This window comes from Motacilla alba, chromosome 4 (genome assembly GCF_015832195.1).
Source record: "Motacilla alba alba isolate MOTALB_02 chromosome 4, Motacilla_alba_V1.0_pri, whole genome shotgun sequence".
In the NCBI taxonomy this organism is placed as follows: domain Eukaryota; kingdom Metazoa; phylum Chordata; class Aves; order Passeriformes; family Motacillidae; genus Motacilla; species Motacilla alba.
The window spans coordinates 24,866,155-24,886,145 of NC_052019.1; the positions used below are offsets into that span (position 1 = coordinate 24,866,155).

Here is a 19,991-nt window from a genome sequence, read left to right on the forward strand (position 1 = left end):
GGGAAGGAAAGGAGGTCATGAGAGCACAAAAAGGAAGTTTCTGTAGAACACATTTATCCAGTCAAATTGCATCATTGTATCTGGTGGCTTTACTTAAGAGAAAAAGCATGGGGCACACTGGACTTGCTCTACACTTATGGAAGCAGTTCTGGTGAAAACAGTATTTGGATAGGAAAAAGCAAACTATGTTTCTACCTATTTAAAGTCTAAGGCATTCAAATAATTCACAACTTACAAACATTTTAGAACTGGTTTAGGACTCATAATTGTCTGAACTAGATCACTCTCTGCTCTTGAAAATGCTATCACAGATTTCCACAGGACTTCAAGCAATAAGTGCAAAATCCAGTTCTGCTACCTTTTACTAGTAAGCCAAAGTAAGGGGCTAGACTTCAAACTGACTTCTTTGCATTTAAAATACCTCCTCCTTTGTTGGCAACACTGTATAGAAAGGCGGAATTCTTCTAAAATCAACTTTAAAAATTGCCATGATGGTCGCATACTTGACTGTGTGCAATGCTTATATATTAGACAAGAGATAGGAAAAGACTCTGAGAGATGCAGACAGATAGTTTTGTAAGTCTCTGAACAAAGTATTTATTCTACACAAACTGCCACTGTGACCTGACCAAAGGTTCATAAGGAAAAGTGCATTTCTTAGCATACACTGTGGGAGAGAGGAAGAAAGACCCTTCCCCAGACTTTCAAGCAGAATACTTGCATCACTATGGAGATGCTTTTCAAATTTGTCAACTATGATCTATGCATTTATTGTCTTTACTTTCCGTTTTCAATTTTTGGATAGTTAAACACTCAAAGAAAAAGAAAATGAGCCTTATGTTAAAAGCACCACAACTTGATCTGGAATCACTGATGGTGCAATGGACAGACCATGGACCACCCAACAGGAGATTCAGTAAGGCTGGTTAACATTTTCACCATGTCTGCCCCTGAATTACCAACAAGGAGAAAGTGGTGACACAGGAGAGCCCACGAACCAGGAACACTGTCAGATCATATTATTGTTCCTTCAATAAGCCAGATATGAACCTCTCAAATGTTATTTTACCTTAGGTCAAATTCAGGCCATATTTTCACCCAAACAGATGTCTGTGTGTTGCAGTGCAGGCTGGAAACCTGTTCTGCTGTTCTGTTACCAGCTCACTGCACTTCATTTCTCATACTCTGACACAGTAATTCTAACCTATTGCTCTGTAAGGGCTCACATGATTTTTTGCTCATATTTATTTCCTTCTGTTACTTTGAATCTCTTTAGAAGAATTTTTTCATTGAAAATGAATGGACAATGGAAGGGTAAAGTCCAAGTATGACTCTACAATTGCTAATTAGAAAAAGAACAAAAAGTTAGCCTGTCTATGGAAGGGGCTCTCTAGAGACTTTTACAAACACCAACTGGCATAATAAACCATTTAAAAAGTGCTCTTCAGAGATGTCTGTATGCTCTCAAATGATGCATACTAAGAAAAAAATTCAGTGAAGAGAATCCTTGTAAAGCACTTTAATTCTTCTTAAATTTGTTACATGAGAAATTTATCCATCGTTCATACAACATATACTGCATTTGAACACAGCATAAATGATTGAGAAGAAAGTAAGTAAAAGTGCCACTTTTTGTTTTAAATAAATAAATAAATAAACAAATAAATAAACTCTTAAAAGCAAAATCATGTTTATGGCATCGTCTGCATGGACTACTTCTTGATCAGCTCCTGACTTATTACACGATTTGTTCAGCATATTTAGAAAATATGACAGACATGACCCTAAAATACTTTCTGTAGACTACAGCCTTTCAAGAACTGTTTGAAAAGTGACTCAAAAATCACTACAGATAGCCTTAAGCTTAAAAGCAGCACACGCCATCTCCCATTTGCCAAGGAGAATTATCACCAACATGTTTGTTTATGCCTATTTTGGATGAACAGATCTGTTGATTTTAATAGCTTACAAGTTTAAATATGTTAAGAAGTACATGCAGAACTGGGGCCTTAGCTTTAATCAAACTTCTTACAGTTTTTATTATTTGAAGCATTTAATGTTTTACTTACAGAATATAATTTGGTGGAAATTAGATTATGAAGTATTTTGACCAAAAATAATTTATCTGCAATATATTAGTGACAGACCACCACGATGCTATATACTATATAGCATCCTTTTATTAAATCTTGCCTGGACCTAAATGAGACCAAAATTTGCTATCGCCTTCAGTTGTCCTTAGGCAATCATCTCTGCATTATATTTCAATACTACAAATTTTAATCTTTTTCATAATTGAATTATCTTTTTTATTCTCTTATTTAATCAATTCCTTGCAAATTCCTATGGTCCATAACAAAAGAGATGCCAGGAATTTGATTAATATTCATTATTTTCATATTTTTGGTCATACCAGGGTTTTGGTTATTTTTCTACCCAAATAATAAAAACCCACCTTAGAGTGTACAGTACTCTTCCATCACTCCAGATTCGAAGCAAACGATTTGGAGTTGTAATCCAGTGAGCATCAGATTTCCTTGAGTTCCGGAAGAAAGTGTCTGGAATCCAGATTTTTCCAACCATGTTGCTATTAAGCATAAGCACCTTCATTGAGCTGTTAAATTTTAGACGACTGTCATACCAAGTCTGGGCAAAAATTATATCTATAGTGTATTCCTAAAAACAGAGAAACAACCATATCTATGTTTACGTTTACCAACGTCTGCAAGCCAACTGGTTTTTGACTCATATATAAATCCGAAGCCACTTTCTCTATTCTCTTTTGTATTACCATTTGCATAGCAGACAGCAGCCAGTGAACCCAGAATGAGAGACAAAAGATGAACACAGCCTTCTGTCGCTACCTCCTCTCCCCTGACACACACTGATTACTTCAGGAAGAAGATATGTGATGGGAGTGTAACTTGGAGGTTCCCGCACAGTGCAATCACCTCTGGGGGCCCTGGACAGAAATTTAAGGGCAACCTTAGTACTTCAGGGTTAGACTATGTTAAGACAGATGTTCTATATTTTTAAGAACCAAATAAAGCAAGCTTTCTATGTTTTCCCCCAAACTTTTCAACACATGATTTAACATTTTTCAAGAAATTTCAGATTATGATGAATTCATGAATATGTGGAAATTAAACATGGCAGTTTGCAGAACTATCTGTTACCATCTGCCTTGTATACCTACCAAGATACCCACAAATGTATACATAATCATAATCAAGAAGAAAATTTCCCTAAAGAAATTCCATTTTACTTGTAAAAGCCTCAAGGAAGCTCCTTCTGTAATAGAAAATCAAATTCCTCTGTAGACTTATGGCCAGAAAAGAAAGGTGAAAAACAAAATAAGCAGATAAAAGGTAACCTCATCTTATGAAATAATTCTTGACACAGTAAAACTGGAGAGGAATATCAATACAGATGCATAAAAGAATTCTTTTTGAAGAATCCAGGCAGTTGTTTCTGCACTTCAGACAAAGGGTGAATCAGCAGCTCTCCGTGTGGTCAGAGCTCTAGACCATGCTCTGATCTTAATGGCAACATCCCAATGGCAGATGTGATCTTTCCTGCACAGCTGCCCCCATGAGGGCTTCAATGAGCAGCTGAGCAGCTCCCCTGCAGGGAGAGTCCAAGCTGGAGACCAAGCTGAAACACTTGGTGTTGGCTGTTCACCTCTCAGTTATGGGTTGGATGGACAGGCAAAAGCAAGGAAGAGACACAGTTCACACTCTTGCTTGAACCAAAGGGGCTAGTACTGGTTTACTTGGTAAACTGCATAGTGCATTTAATCAATTCTGTTTTTATATAAAAGCTGAAGGCTTCATTGATAGGAGGGGATTTTTTTTGGTTCATTTTCCTTTTAAGCAATCACAGCAGCCAACCGTATAAGTTACAGATTCCTCACTGGTTTTAGCAACTGATACCACCCATCTCTTAGGAAAGTTTGAGACATTGGCGCTTCATCCTTGAAAAGCACCAAGGCAGATATTCCAGAACTATCTTAATCTCTCTTAATTTTCCCACCTCTCCAGATGGGAGAAGTACAAGTTCAGGAAACAGATATGCTATAGGGAGGTTTCCTCTTGCTCTATGATGTACGGTAGATGAATTACCACCTGGCAATTCAGTATTTCCCAAAGGTTATGAACAACTAATGCATGAGGCAAACAGTGGAGAGACAGAGAGAACAAAAATACTATAAAAATGCAGTTTTAGTGTGACTTTGTTCTAAAACCTCGCATATCTCTTGAGACTCACTGCCATCAGAGGAAGATTCTGAAGGTCAAAACAAGTCCTTGACCTGTTTCTTTTTCTGTAAACAGAATTCCAGATAACTGTGAAAAACCTGGAACTATTAAACCTTAAAATTCAGCTTTCTGTGCTCATTTGTAGTTACAACTGACAATGAAATTTGCCTTGCTGTAGTATAAAGGAGAGCCCAAGGCAGTGCACCAGAGAAGTGTTTTAATGGGCTTTAATGGGACAGAATGAACAAAGATTTACACATTGCCTTTACAATACAAATAGGAAAAAGAAACAAAGAAGTGAGAAGAATCAACAGACATGATGAAATATACGAAAAGCGAAGACCATCTGAGTTTGAAGGGGCTACTCTTAGCAGCCACTTCACAGTAGCAATGCCTGGTTTGAGAAAAAAAAATTTCAGAGTCATTATAGTCAAATCCACCCAAGAAAGAAAACACAGCCTGTCATAGAATACCAACCACCCTAATAAATTAGAATAAAAAAGGAAAATTATTTTGAGCACAAGGAAAAAGGGAATTGCCTTAGCGGACTCAGATGCTTGTATTCTTTTGCCTTTCAGTATAAAATGTGCAAGTTTAATCCTGTTAACTCCAAACAGCAGCACTGTGCCAGCTACTAAGTAGAAAAATAGTTCTATCTCAGATTAAACCAGCATGTATTAGAGAAGCTGTTTAGAAAACTTTTGGAAAAAAAAAAAAACTACAAAAAAAACCACCAAGAACAATTCCTCATGATACATTTATAACTGTTCAAAAAATAACCCAGTACAAAATAATTTAACATCAGAAAATTAGTAACGTCTTGTTTCCAAGTATCTTGCTGAATGTCAAATGAGATCCAAGTGCCAGCATCTTGTCACACACCTGAAGAGACTTGTCCTCCATGTATAAGCTCACACTTCCACATTTAGACAAATCCTTCTCCCTCTCCCTCTGGAATCAGCCAACTACAGGCATAATCCTACCATTCATCCCACCTGGAAGACATGGACTTGCGGCCTCATGGTGGGTAGCAGCAGCAGCTCACCCTGCTCTTCAGCAGGGACCTAGAGACGGCACTCTGATTTCACCCAACATTTATTCCACTTCTACCACCTGCCTTGGTGACATTAGTACCTACTTATTCAGCATATCTATGCCTCCCTACGACCTCTCTGTCTTTGAGGGTACATAACACATCTTGAGGCAGCACATGTTCTTCACAAAATGCACCACACATGTAATCACATTTTTAGCCCAAAATATTTTCTACTTCCTTTTAAGAAGAGGAAATCTGGGTCCCTAAAATTTATTAAAAATTAGGTAGAAAAATCACAATACTGTCTTTTCTGAGAGTATTTTATCTCTGAAACAAGATGAATAAAAGCCCTATCTACTGCATAAGCAAGCACAACAGCAACAAGATTTATACAATATTCTTTTCGTGCAACAAATCTTTCTAGCCAACTATCTTGCTTTCCTTGTTTTCTTACAAAATTTAAAATTAACACTCCTATCACTTCTACTAGTCTTTCCTGAAACTCACCGTTTAATGCCACTGTGCAACCATAAAAATTAGTTTACTACCCTCTCTTTCAAATTAAACTAATGGCAAAATACCCGTGCAGAATAAAGTGGAATCCATCTATGGCTCTCTCAGTCACAGCCACAGCATGCTTATTCATATTTAGCCTCACAGGGTTCAAGAACAATGGCACATATAGGCTCGTATTTGGCATTTGATTAAATCACTGAGTACTTTTTTTTCACAGCTGGCATGAAGTGCCCACCTGCCTAATTATTTACAGATAACTTCAATCCTACTCCATCTCATTCCTCTCTAAAAGATCATAGCAAACTCCCAAGGCTGGGAACAGTGTGATTAATCAGAGATTACTATTAAAGGGCCAGGCAGGGCAGAAACTGTGACTACTGACAAACAGATTCATAGCCTGAGTGGAAGTCATTTCATATATAAAAACAATTACTTCAACCAAAGCAGGAACAGCTACTGAAGAGGAATAAATAAAATCCTCAATATGTTTCATTGTCATGAGCAGTTCAATTAAAGTCAGACTTCAAAACAGGTCAGTGGATTGCTTTTTTTATTTACTGGAAAGCTGTGAAAGAAAGAGAGGCAGATATCATCTAATAAATTTGTTTCTCTTTATAAACTGCATCACACAAATTTCAATATAATATCAAAAATGATAGGAAAAAATATAGCAAAAAGAAAAAAAGAATTATTGGATTTTTTTGTGACAGTTCAACAACTGATTTGATATTCCACAATAAAAAAAAATGTGGAGAAGACAAGTAACAAGTAGCTAAGTTGTTGGCTGGATTATGTTAAATGCAACACATTTTGTCTGAGAACAGAAGAAAGTGGCCTAGTTCTGTTTTCTGAAACATAAAATCAAGGAAGAGTCCCAAAACCAAACTCAGAACTAAAAAACTGCAGCTAATGACTAGTGAATTTTATAGAAAAATAAGTAAAAACATATTCCTACAATTTCGTCTTTGCTGAGAAACCCACCCCAGCTTTTCTTCCAGATTCAAAATTTTGTGTGAAGGGCATCTCAGTGATCCTGTAATGGCACATTCTGAAATCTGTTTCATATGGGGCCCCTCAAAGCAGTTCAACTAACAAGTTGATATGCCTTTAGTCAGTTATTTTATCATTCTGTTCAGCATTCTAGTTTCTTAAACTGGAATTCAATTTCAGTGAGGCAGGGAATTTTTCAGGAAAAAAAAAAAAAGGGGAAACTAAAGAAAGCATTCTACCAGCCTATATGTTTTCACAATAGAAGATGTGATTTAATACAAAATACCAATTTAGTATTCTGATGAAAAAAATTTAAAAACAAAAAAAAAGTCATAGACAAAACCAGTAACCACATGCTTTCCCAAGAGGTAAGCACAAAATAAAGCATCAAGCTTTAGCCAATTTATTTTCATCTTCCCAGGGTGGTGCCAATAAACAGTCATACCCTTTACCTTTTCCTTCATCCAAATTTCTTTGGACATCAGTAAGGGGCTATAAAGTAATTTATTAAAATACTTAACCTATCCTTGATGTATAACCTCTCTTAACAAAATGTTGAAAATGTGGCTACTCTCCCTAGTAGGTTACTTTAAAAGCCTTTTAAAGAGATTTTTTTGAACTGCTTCAGGGCCAGCAATGGCTTCAGAACTTAGTCTCCATGGCTGAGACCAAAGCAAAAGTAAAATATTTTGGTTCAGCAAACGATTTTAGTTTGGTCTCTAAAGCAATCTGAACTTACTGACCATAGGGTGAAACCTAATAGATCAAACAAACCACCGTGCTTCTGACACATACCTGTAACATTACATTAACGATACTGCAGCCATGCAAGAGGTGAAGGCTGCAGGAAATGCAGTGAACAGAAGTGCATAGTGTCTGCTTCCAGAGTCTTTTCATCAGTCAGATTGCTATGATTGTACAGATAATCACGCTGGAGGATGCTATGAGAACATATGCACAGGCTAAGCGGAAATATGGCAAATCATAGCTACAGAAGGTGAGGGAGTACAGCGAGACCTACACAGTCACAATTCAGGAAAAAATCTCACTCTTCACATCATAATTTGGCATCTGTGCTAATCTAGTCCTTATTTTGAACATGCAAATTGACAGATGCAAACAACAAAGGCAAGACTTATTTCAATGTTTTGTAGATTATGAATTATCATTAAAATCTTGCCAACAGTGAAAAGATTAGCTAGAAAAGTAACTAAAGCACTTCAGCAAAATCTACACTTTTATTTCATCAGCTTAGATTTTGGTCATTTGAAGGGAGCATAAGGGGAGGAAGTAGATAAGTTATATACATAATCTAATACATTCCCATGGCAAAAATTATATAAAAATTTTTGATTTATTTTTCAACAGAAAATTTAATATTTCAGCTAGTAGCTCTCATGAACAAACACTAAACTCAATAAAGAGCTAGAGAAGAGAGCTCAGAACAAAACAAAACCCCACAACAACAACCAAAAAACCCAACCAAAAAAAACCCCACAAAAATAGAAACAAACCAACCACCAAAAATGTGCAAATACATATATATTAAAAAAACACATTAATAAATGGATTAAGGATTTGGCTTAGAGATTGTCAATAGTGATTTATCTGCTCCATTGACTGTACTTTCTAAAGTAAGCAGCTACATTTACCTTGCTGTAATTAGAGATACTCTAGCCAAAACTGGACTCACAGGCAACTTTAACAGCAAAGCCTTACATTACTCAAGCATACACGGTTTTGTAGTTTCCTTTTATAAGCAAAGGGAATACTTCACCATTCAGTATGGTGCAACTGTTTTCAAAGCAAGACTAACTGCACACTTACTGTTTGGTCTTTAATGTACATGGTTTTCCTGCCACGGTTAAAAATCCCAACACTGATTGCAAACAGACTTATCTGTGGCTTGGTTCGTACTCTGCTTGGTTCCCTAAAAATGATCCCACACAAAATACAGTATACCTATTTGGTTTTCTACTTGATGGGGCAGAAATCAGCTTCAAACACCAATCTGCTACACTATACAAGATAAATAATATATAAGAGCATGTATAGCCATCAAGAACTTCCTAAGAGGAGCCTCTACTTACTTACTCATCTTACTGGTCTCTAGAACATAACCTGTTGTGGGGACAAAAATCTACATTTGAGACACTGTTATTCAAAAAGGTAACATCTCAATCAGCATTTACTGTATGCTTGTGAATGACACACTTCAACATAGCCCAAGAAAAAATGTTTTAAATATGCATTCCCCATGGTGGCCTAAACAAGCACCCAGATGTGAAAGACTCAGTGAAATTGAAAATCATGCAAAACCAAAAAAAAATGGAAGCCAAGATCAACAGGCAGTGAAGCTGCATTCACTTATCAGCAAAAGCATATTCCATTTCTTAATAGCTACTTGGTCAGTGCAGTCAGCCCTGCTGCCAAGGGAGCAAGGCAACACTCTTTCCAGGGGGAGGGTCACTTTCTTAGTAAACAGTTTGGAGGTGCTGCTGCAGGACAGGGCTTCCAGAGCGTTCTCCTGTCAGTAAACTGAACTTCCTGTAGCACACGCCATGAGGAGAAAAACTCAGCTGTAGCTGCCTGGCTTTTAGAGAAAAGGAGGTTCTGTGGTGTCAGCACCAATGCTGCCAGCAGCCCTTGTAGGGGCCAGTGAATTAGAGCAGCTTTCGCTGGTGCACAGCCGCAGAGGCAGCCACGAAAACCCCTGTGATAAGAGCCACTGCTGAGGTCAGCCCCTACCCAACAAGCTGTTAAAACCTACTGCAACAATCAAAGCACACTCTCTGCCTCTCTTCTCCAAAACCCAGCTCAAACCTAGGCCAGCAGAATTATTCACACAACTGGAATGCAGCACAACATATGTCCATATAGACAGACAGATAAGGAATTAAAGAACAGGTGTGTAATGCTCTTCAAAATATTTATCTTATAGCTGACACAGATATAAGAGGTACAGACAAAAATTAAATGGATGTTATCTCAGCTGCAGACACAAGGGACACAACGCAGCTGAAGAAGACAAAGTATTTGGAGAAGATATTAGGGTACAAGATGTATTGATAAAATATACATCAGAGCAGACAAGCAGTCTGTGTAGCTTTGGGGTAAAAAGAAGGAGTAAAGCGCTGTTTAGGTTAGCTTTAACACTAGTCAATACCTCTACCTTCTCAATGAAGTGCTATATAACACATTAACATCACTCTTGGTTTAGATCATCTCAGATCACAACTGAACTATGCAGGCGCTCAATATTGCTTATACAGGATACACAACTTCTGCAAGGAACTATAATTTAACATAAAAGGCAAGATTTGGAAAGCCAACAGGGGCATAATTACAGATAGCAAGTTTAGCTCAACAGGAGCTTAATTCTTTGTAATATTTTGTAACCTTCACAGGGGGGAAAAAAAGGAAAACGAGCAAAAGGAAAAGTAAGTTTAAACAGAAACAAAATGAGAAACAATGAAGTGGCTTTGCAGACTTTTACAGCAAGTTTCTTTCAAGCATAAAGGGCAGCTTGGGAGAAATTGATATAAAAAGTTGAAAGTATGGGAGCAGAAGCTAGCAAGATCTGAGGCAGGAAATGGCCTCTTGAGGAAAAAAAAAACAACTAGAAATCACTGAGGACAGGTTTTGAAGTACCTTGAAAGTGAAAGGAAACAGTTTATGTGTGAAATCCAATGAAAGAGAAGACAAAAGAAGAACCTGAGCAAGAGATAAGTCAGTAGAAAAAGTGGAAAATTCTACCTGTAGGACATCTCTAGATGATATGAGTGGAGCCAAGCAGAAACTGGAAAGGTTACAGAAATACGTTAGCATAACAGTGGGGATTTGGACAAGAGTTTTCATGTGATGGGTTAAAAAATAAAGAAATATAAAATCCTTTTGTATTCAGAATTTGCAAGACTAAAATTGAGGAGACTCTACTCCTGGTTCTAAGACTCATCACATCATAGAAAATTTTTAGATTTCAGTCCTCAATGGCATAAATTAATGATTATTCACAGTAACTGAGAGTGTATAAGAGGTGAAAATTTGTAAGCTTTAAAGCTGTGATTCAGCCATACTGAGCTAAGAAAACAACTGCGAACAAATATGAGTGACAGAAACAGAATTCAAACTCCTTAGGACAAAAGGAGACACAGATTAGCAGGCTATTGACAAAGAAAGGTGTCTAAATTTGAGCATGAAACTTCCAAGAAGGAACTGAGCACAGGAGAAGAAAAGGTGATGGTGGAAGACATACTGTGCAGAAGCAACAAAGGAAGAGCTTTAAGAAATACATTCACATCAACACTTAAATGGATCAAGTGTTATGAACACAAGAAACTAAGAGACTTTATCACAACACATAGACAGACCACAGATAAAAAGGAAGCTTTTTCAGAATTGTTGTCTGGCCCTATCCACATCCACAGCTCAGCACTCCTGCCATTTCTTTAACAAGTTACAGAATCACAGATTAGCCCTGTGCAACTATAGAGTACTTATGTCTGAAATCTCAGGTACTTCAGAGGCAGTTTGGCTATTGTTCTGGCTGTGAATGCTATGAATCTGAGACAAAACAAACAGGATTTCCAAACAGTGTGCGGGCATACTCTGCTGAAATCAGGGGTGTGAAGTACAAATAAACAGTAGTTGCAGTAATAGTAGTACTACTACTATATTGATTATTATCATCACTGCAACCATGCCAGCTGCGGCTTAAGTGATGCAGTGGTACAACACAAAACCAGTATTTCCTAAAGCATGAACTAATCTAAGATTTAAAAACCAACCACAGCACAAGAAGACTGCAGCCTTACATAGCAATGCCATTACATGGCACATAGAAATTAGGCCATATCTTACAGCAAAAAGCATAGATTTTCCTAGTGACTTGTGTGGAACCTTCAGTACCTCTCCTGGCTTCACACTTATTAAGGGACAATTGATAAACTGCAGCTGAAAACAGGAAAAATACTGAATGCTGTTTAAAGACAGGACTGAAAAGATATCTGTTCTCTGCTTTGTTTTCAGAAGGCTACAGCAACATTTGTCAGTACAGTACAGTACTGTAACTGTATTTTCTGCACAATAACTGTTCCGTACATTTTTCAGTACAGTAACTGCATTTTCCCTCACCCCTCACCATTCCCTTCAAATTGATCACAGGGATTGGGACCAGCTGCTGAAAAGGAACTGCTATGCTGTCCCAGTATGAGCAGAATACTGCATGCCTTTGGCCAATTCTCCCTGAACTTGAAAATCTTAGAGGTGTTTTCCAAGTGCAGTAATCAAACTGCAAGAACCAGATTAATCAATTAAAACTAATCTTTTTGAGGAATAAAAAAAGAGAGAACAATCATTAAATTGTATTTGTGAAGTATTATTCAATTTCTAGAGATGGTAACATAAGAAATGCTAGCAGAAATATTTGGTTTGACTTTTAAGTATATTTCAAAAAAACCCCACAATGCTCAAGGTTACTGAAAAAAAACATTTTCTCAGCTGCTGTACATAAACAGCATCCATCAATCTCAAACAGTCATCTGAGTAAGCCAATTAGCCATGATCACTTACAGAGCTGACAGGCACCACAATGATTGGAATCTATCTCCCCTAACTGAAATAAAAATGTACATTGGGAAAAATAATATAATTCTAACTTCTTTCAAAGAAGATCCTGTACAATAAGAAACAGGTAATATTCAAACACCCATTGGTACTTTTGTCCTTCTTGAACAAACTGATCACAGAATTCCTGCCCTTTTAAAGAGAATTAAACCAATTTGCATAAAATGCATATACTTGACTTTTCAAAAATTGCCATTGCTTGCACACTGAATCCACACAACCTTTAGGAAACCTCATAAATTCTCAAGTATGGCCAAAGTGCATCCTTCATGATCTTCCTTTTATTCAGGAAGCTGCCAGTTTTCCCAGGAGGATGCTGTGGGAGATGGTGTCAAATATTTTACTGAAGTCTAGATAGAACACAGCCTTTCCCTCATCTACTAAGCTGGTCAGTTTGTCATAGAAGGAGATTTGGTTGGTCAACCTGGACCTTACTTTCACAAGTCCATGTTGGCTGGGTTGATACCCTGCTAGTCCTGAATGTGGCATGTAATTTAGCTGCATTTTAAATGGTTGTTGCACAACACATAGCACAGACTAGCTCTCAAAGACAGATTCAAAAATCTTTAGGCTTAGTATTACAAGCCTAAATAGTTTAGTGATCCAGACACTTGTTTAAAGTGTTTACTCGGGATGAAGATGCCTGAAGAGATCACAAGCTCTAGGAAAATGTATCTTAATTAGGGGGTGACTATAGAATCTAAAATGGTGTGTAGATCTTGCTAAATAGTAAAAGCCAAAATACAACAGCCTTCAAAAAGAAACTCCAATGCATGTCACGTGTAGACCTCAGTTATGAAAGTGGAAGTTTATCAAATATCAACAGGAAAATAGACAATTAAAAAAAACCAAATCTGTTTCTTCTCATAGTATTCACATATGTTCAGTACTCATATATGTTCTCTAAAGCTTTCAGACAAACATACCCCCAGATATGCTGCTTCAGCATCACTGTCATAAAAAATACCCTCTATATCATGCCATATTGTATCCAAACTTGATAGGTAAAGAACATCATTTGCCAGAGTGAATTAACATATCTGGCAAATGAGTAATCCAATGGGGATTGAAAATCGCAGAAAATGTATTCTCTTAGTAAGTGATCAAATTAGGGGCTAAGGACAGCCCTTGAAATAGAAGCAAATTTTGGATTATTGGTTAAAAATCTCAAACAATATTGACTCCAGGGAAAGTGCCTTCCTAATGGAATCAACAGTTCACATAAAGGAGCTTATAGGGTAAAATTTGTTGTTATTTATTTTGCTGAGACTGTTGTTTCCCAGAATAAAAACTTTTTTTGGGGAAATCTTAATCAAATTCTTTTCAAGCATATTGTTTTACTTATTTTTGCAAAGGTTTGATCTCTGTACTGAGGTAAGGTGCTCATACAAGCCATGTTCTTGAAGTGCAAACCCAGTGAAAGCAATTGCCCTTTTATGAGGGCCACAGTAGTTTTAGACTGTAATTTAAATTGCTAAGTAGCTCTCTGTCCATTTTTAAAAGCATAGAACAGTTTTTAAAGTTCTATGTCTTAGTAACATTTACCTTATTACCCTTTGGTGGCATGTTTCATTATTTTTTTTCTTTAAAGAGAAATCAGAAGGTTGGAAAGAAACATCCATTATTAACTATTAGGATCCCACACTCTAGTGAAGTAATATGCCTTTTCAGTAGGATGCCAATCCTTACCTTGCACTATAAGCTAGCATGGCTGGATTTTACTAGCAGCATGGCAAGGACATCACCACCCTGGTCTAGCACAGCTCTAACAGACGTGGAGAGACCCCTAAACAACTGACATGCAATAGTTCCATGGCTGATGCTCCCAGGCCCCGTGTTGAGTAAGCAGAAGGAGGCTGTGGGCACATGAGAGGTCATGGTTCACAGCTGAACCATAGCTGGAGTCTGACTGCCCAGTGGCTGCAGAGACAAGAGCATGCCATGGGAGAAATTGCAGGGATATTCTGCAAAGCCAGCCATGTGCTGGCTCTCTAAAACTAGAAAACTGAAGCTGTATGCATAGCTCATGTTCAGTCCCAGTGTGTGCAATACCTACTGGCCACAGGCTGAAGAGTTTATACATAGGTTACTGGAAAAAGAGGTCTCTACCACTTGCTAGATCCTCCTTACACATACTCCCACTTTGCTTCCACAGTAAATTCATTCAGAAGAGGATTAGACAGAGAGAAGCAAAAGAGAAAGACTGCAGAAGAGAGACAAAAAAAAAACAAAACAAAGACACCACTTACACCGGACATGGAAGCTGGAAAATGTTCCCCACTCAGTCACTCTCATGCTCTATCAGAGATTTTATTACACGCAGTCCTGGCCTGAGACATGGTCTTCCCTGCCACAGCCCCAGGCAATGCCAACCCTAAGCTGGTTAGACCATTATGCCAGAACGAATATCCTTTGCCACAGACCTGCATCTTTTCCCACAGTATCTAAGTACCGATGGATTTTCTTGCTTGTCTTCCTAGACCTGAAAGTCACTGTTCTTCACCCTGCATGATGACATATGTCTAAACCACAAGATCCTTAATAAGAATTGATAATCCTTAATAATAATTACTGCACTCTCAGGAAATTCTCAAAAGCCCTTTGCACTGGAATGCTCTAGCCTCTGAACAAAACTTTTCTCTGCCATGCAAATTCAATGCTGTCAGCAATTCTGTAGGGAGGAAGTACAGGAGGTAAACTCAAAATCACCTGAGGGCAAGGCCCCTTCTTAGTCCTGAGCAGAAGTCATGCCAAAAGGCCTTTCTAAAGCCTCCACCATTTCATACAAAACACAGTCTAAGAGAACTAAGACAATACCACATCCCCAACTTCCTCTTAAGTGCTGTTACCTCAGTGTTGGTATTAAACAGACAGGTCAGATCTCAACAGGTGTACCATAAACTAGGTGAGATGTATTTTTTAACTTCTAGGAAACCAGTCATGTATACACACACACACTCTGAAAAGGACACAGAACACTAAATGGAAAAAGAAAGACAAAAGAGTTAATTCAAATTTTGATTTCTGTGAATTTGAAGAAAAACAAACAAACAATAGATCACTTCATTGAAAACAGTTTTGGTCAAATACTGTGTTAATTGTTATTTTTCTTAGGCTCTGAAGAGTAGCTCCAGGAAGTCAAACCAGGCCAGAGATAAACCAGATATACACAAATATTGTGGAAATGTTCAACATAAACTAAAACAAGGACCTGATAAAATATACTCTGTGTGACCTCACTTTTTTAAAAGAAAAACTATTTTTAAAACTATAACAATTTCAAACAGAGAGACTAAATGTACCTGTGCAAAACCTAAAATCAAATCCAACAGCATAGGAATACACAGTAAGGAATAAAAAATATTTTTGAATGAAATTAGAATTATTTCATTATATTAACCCATAGCAACCTAGAGACAATATTTTGTGTTGATAATCAGAACTTACCATATTGATTGGGTCAACTGGACCGATGCTGTTAACATAGACATCTGTTTCAATGACCGTAGTTCTCACTAAACAAAACAGTAACCATAATAATTACATATTTAATTAACTCTGTGCATTGTTGTTGCAATTTAATTTATTTAACTAAAAATAGTATCTGGTAATCTTTTATTAGATTCAGAATAATTAAATTTCTGGTTTGTGCATTTTGTGAAGGATCATAGATGACTTGGCTCTCTTATTTCATATGACTTTTTAGAATTATCAACTTGAACTTTTTAGTTCATAATGCAATCTCCACCCATGCTTTTTGATCAATATAAGATAGATAAAATGGTAAAGAAAGGAAAAACAAATAAACAAAAAAACCCAAAACTCTCTTCCAGCATAAAATACAGTCCTAAAAAGAAAACAAATTTGGAACATTTTTTTCATACAACAAACCACGACGTCTGGGACAAATGTGTTTATCAGCTGCAAGGAATCAATATGAAGTGCCTTCTATCAATTTCTACTGAGAATATGTAACAGATAAAAAATAACTTTTCACCGCAGGTTTCTTCAAGTCATAAAGTTACAGCACACCTAGGGATTACTAATGCTCTTTCACCAGCTTGATTAATACACTGGTTAAAACACCAAATTGATAGCTCATCATTTGAAGCTATTTAAAAGGTAAACATTCCCAAACTTATTTTTCTTTAAAAACAGGAAAAACACTCTCACTGTGCAGACAAAAAACCAAGAACTTTAAAAAATGTATTCCATTACAGAATATACTCTCTACTCTGTGCATTTTCAGAAGGACACAAAGTCTAAGAGTGTCCATAAAAGGCACACCTGAAGTATGGGAAGCTCTCATAGTTCATTTTTTTCCTCCTAACTGGTTTATACAGAAAAAACAGGGCACAAATGAAAGAGGAGAGAATGCATTTTCATTTCATCATTTTACCAAGCATCTTCTTCTGGTTTGTGCTGGAGACACAAGAGAATAAATGTCCTTGTACCAAATGGAATGGAGAGGGATAATAATAACAGAGCTCTGCTAGTCCTTTAATGGTATGACACAATAAAATAAGCATCTCTTTCAAGCTGCAGATAAAAAAGTGGGAAGGTGCAAACAAAAAGGCATTTTGATTTCATAGGAGAGGAAGCCTAGGTCATGCCAAGAGTTTAACAAAAAACCTAATTTCAGAAAACTTTAACAGAGATACAGAAAACAAGACTGTAACATTGACATCCTTTCCAGTTACAATGACAGGCAAGATGCATTTCCTAAATATCCCAAGATACTTTTTCCCTGCCAAGCTCACTTGGGAGGAAATTTGCCCTGATTCCAAATCTGGTCAATGGTGTGAACATAAGCCTGACAGAAATACACACTAGTGAGGCTGCACAAAGGATTTTCCATATGACCACAGAGCACAGAGTCACTTGATCACCATACTGTCCCCAGCATGCTTCAGAGAAAGTTTAAACAGATTCTGGAAACCAATTTATTTCCAGGGGAAAAAATAAGTTATTCCTGCAATGATACTTATGGGTCCCTTCCAACTCAAAATATTCTGTAATTCTGTTGTTCTTCCATTCTGAGCTGCAAATGTTTCCATTTCTGCAGAGTTTATAAAGGAAGGGAGACCACACAAGAACTCATACACACAGACTGAAATATCAGACTAAGACAAAAGTTTATCATGTGTGTATATAGTCATATGTATAACGTAATCCTTTTGACATTATCACATTCTGCAAACAGATAGTCTCTTCCTTTTATTTGCAATCCTATCTATTTTCGTAACAGCAGCCCCACTGCTAGACCAGAACACAAGGAGGTGGATCAAAGTGTATCTTGCCTTATTCCTCAAGTAATGTTGAATACTTCATTGAAATACAACTCACAGGATTCTTTCCCCTCCACCTCCTTTTTTACCCCTCTCAATTCCAATTATACTGAAGGAGTTAAATAGCATATGCAGCCACTCCCTTTTCAGCAGTTTTTGTGTCATCTGCCAGCTTTATTACAAAAATGAATTGCTAAAATAACTCAAAATATCATTATTCTTGATCAAAAATTTTCTATGAGACCACACCATAGATATCCCAGCCACTGGCATCCCTTATTAACAACTAAATTTCAAGCTGTGTCAGTGACACAGTTTTTAATGGGGGCTGTGCCAATTTTAAGAAATTCCAACTTTCATCACGCAGTACTTCATCTGCCACAAGGGCTTCCCTGTAATGAGCCACTCAGTTAATTTTGCCTTTTCCATGCTGCTCTGAGTAAGATTATAACAAGTATTAAGAGCCAGTGAACAGTTTAAAAATCTGCCTCTGTTGAAATTATTTTAATTGACATAAATGATCCAGAGAGAGAAATTCAATTCAAGAGGACTGGAAGAAGCTTATTTTGTTACCTTAGTTCTTCTGTATGGTACAGAGAAATGTAGTTCTGAATTAAAAGGATTAATTAATACTTCTTGTGTTCTTGAACTGGAAGTGATAACACTTCATAAAAATGACAAACGCTGGAGGAAAATACCTTCTTGATACTTTGAGAAGAACAAATTGAGAAGATTTTCCGACCTGGACTGCTTCCTATTTTACTTTAAAGCTTGGTATCAACCCTGAAAACACAAGTAGGAAGAAGGCTATTTAGCATGTCCTCCATGAAGTGCAGAGCAGCAGTGCTCTATACAAGGGGAGAAAGGGCTTGAACACTCTAAATATTTAAACTGAAAGACAGTATGATGCAGGCCAGAGTAAAGCAAGAAGGTGAGAAAACAACAGAGGGCATATTCAAGAGGAAGGGGGAGACAGAGAAAGAAGATCACAAAGGAGCAGCTGACCACAAGGTCAGCTTCTAACGTAGCTGAAGCACACAGGGAACCTGCTTGGTAAGCCAAATCTAGAGAGAAATACTCATTTTCTGATTTCCTGACTTTGCTCTGACTTTTTTTTCACTAGACTAAATTTCTTCTGGTTTTAAAAGTTTTGAAAAATGTTTATTCCTGATAAGAAAAATCAAAGAGACAAAAATCTATCTCAATCATTGATAAATTATTTTAGTAATTGCCCCTGATATTTAAAGTGCCCAGTTTTTAGCCTATATTTTTGCAGGCTCAAGTTTCAGTTTTTAATATTTGATATATCTCTTCTTGCTACACTTAAGAGCTCTTCTTATCAGCTATTCTTGTTCTATAAACACCTATCTCCTGACACAAATAATTATCATTATTGTAAAAGTCCAGAACATTGCACTTTTTATTGCTTTATTCTGCTATTTTCATTCCTCCAATCCATTACTTCAATACATTAAGCTAGAGCATGGTAGTCCATCTAAATTCACTAACCCGATAGTTTAACATAATTCCTTCAGTTTCTAATGAAAGTCACATCACCTTTGTTTTTAATTAATACTTTTTATGCTCTTTAACTAAGACCACTTTTGTAACTTCATCCAGGCTTATTTTCTTTAAGCATGTTTTGTATAAGTCCTCATTACTTGCCTAAAGAAGCATCCCCTATAGTGATAAAGCAGTTATTCAGCAAATAAATTGAGTGACTACCATATTCAGAAATAATAGAGTCCTTCAATTTGTAATAGCTTTTAATACAATTCTCACAATCAGCTATCTACATGGCTACTTATATTGAAAATTGAGCCTCAAGTGTCTACAGCAGGCTTCCAGGTCAACCTCTGAAGAATTTTTTCAAAGTGATTTTGATGAAGGCAGAGCCCTGTTCTCTAAACTTTTTACCTTTCTATTTAATGAAATCCATCTTTGGCAGATAATCCTACCCCACCACTTGCTTTACTTCTATGATTTTCTATACAGAGCACACATCCAATAACTGAGCAATTATCCTTACATTCCCACCATTCTTAAAATTTCCATCAATGATGAGTTATCTTAAGCTGTTAATGAAAACACTCACTAAAGTTGTAGATATGTGCTGACTGTTTCCTATTTTTAATTAAATTTTCAGATAGTACAGTTGTGTCTCACACAAACACACATCAGTGCTGGAAAAAATTACCTGTACATTGATAGGATAATATCCAGCGCCCCTAGGATGAGAGAGGTGAAAAATGAGAAGCCAGAATTCTTTCCTTTAAAAAT

At 36.9% G+C, this 19,991-nt stretch overlaps 1 protein-coding gene across 4 annotated transcripts in view; it reads right to left on the minus strand.

The window, feature by feature from the left end:
- GABRG1 (gamma-aminobutyric acid type A receptor subunit gamma1) overlaps window positions 1–19,991 on the minus strand; it is a 54,893-nt gene that overhangs the window by 14,017 nt on the left and 20,885 nt on the right. Inside the window, exons 1-4 of one of the 4 annotated variants that reach the window (XM_038134866.1) lie at window positions 18,285–18,494; window positions 15,871–15,938; window positions 2,792–2,962; window positions 2,456–2,676 (exon numbers count right to left, since the gene is read on the minus strand). In XM_038134866.1, the coding sequence (XP_037990794.1) occupies window positions 2,456–2,676; window positions 2,792–2,800 (230 nt within the window). In that variant the 5' untranslated portion in view covers window positions 2,801–2,962; window positions 15,871–15,938; window positions 18,285–18,494. Of the gene's footprint in view, window positions 1–2,455; window positions 2,677–2,791; window positions 2,963–15,870; window positions 15,939–18,284; window positions 18,495–19,908; window positions 19,940–19,991 lie in introns of those variants that run through there. The other 3 variants (XM_038134865.1, XM_038134868.1, XM_038134864.1) reach the window with 3 other exon arrangements.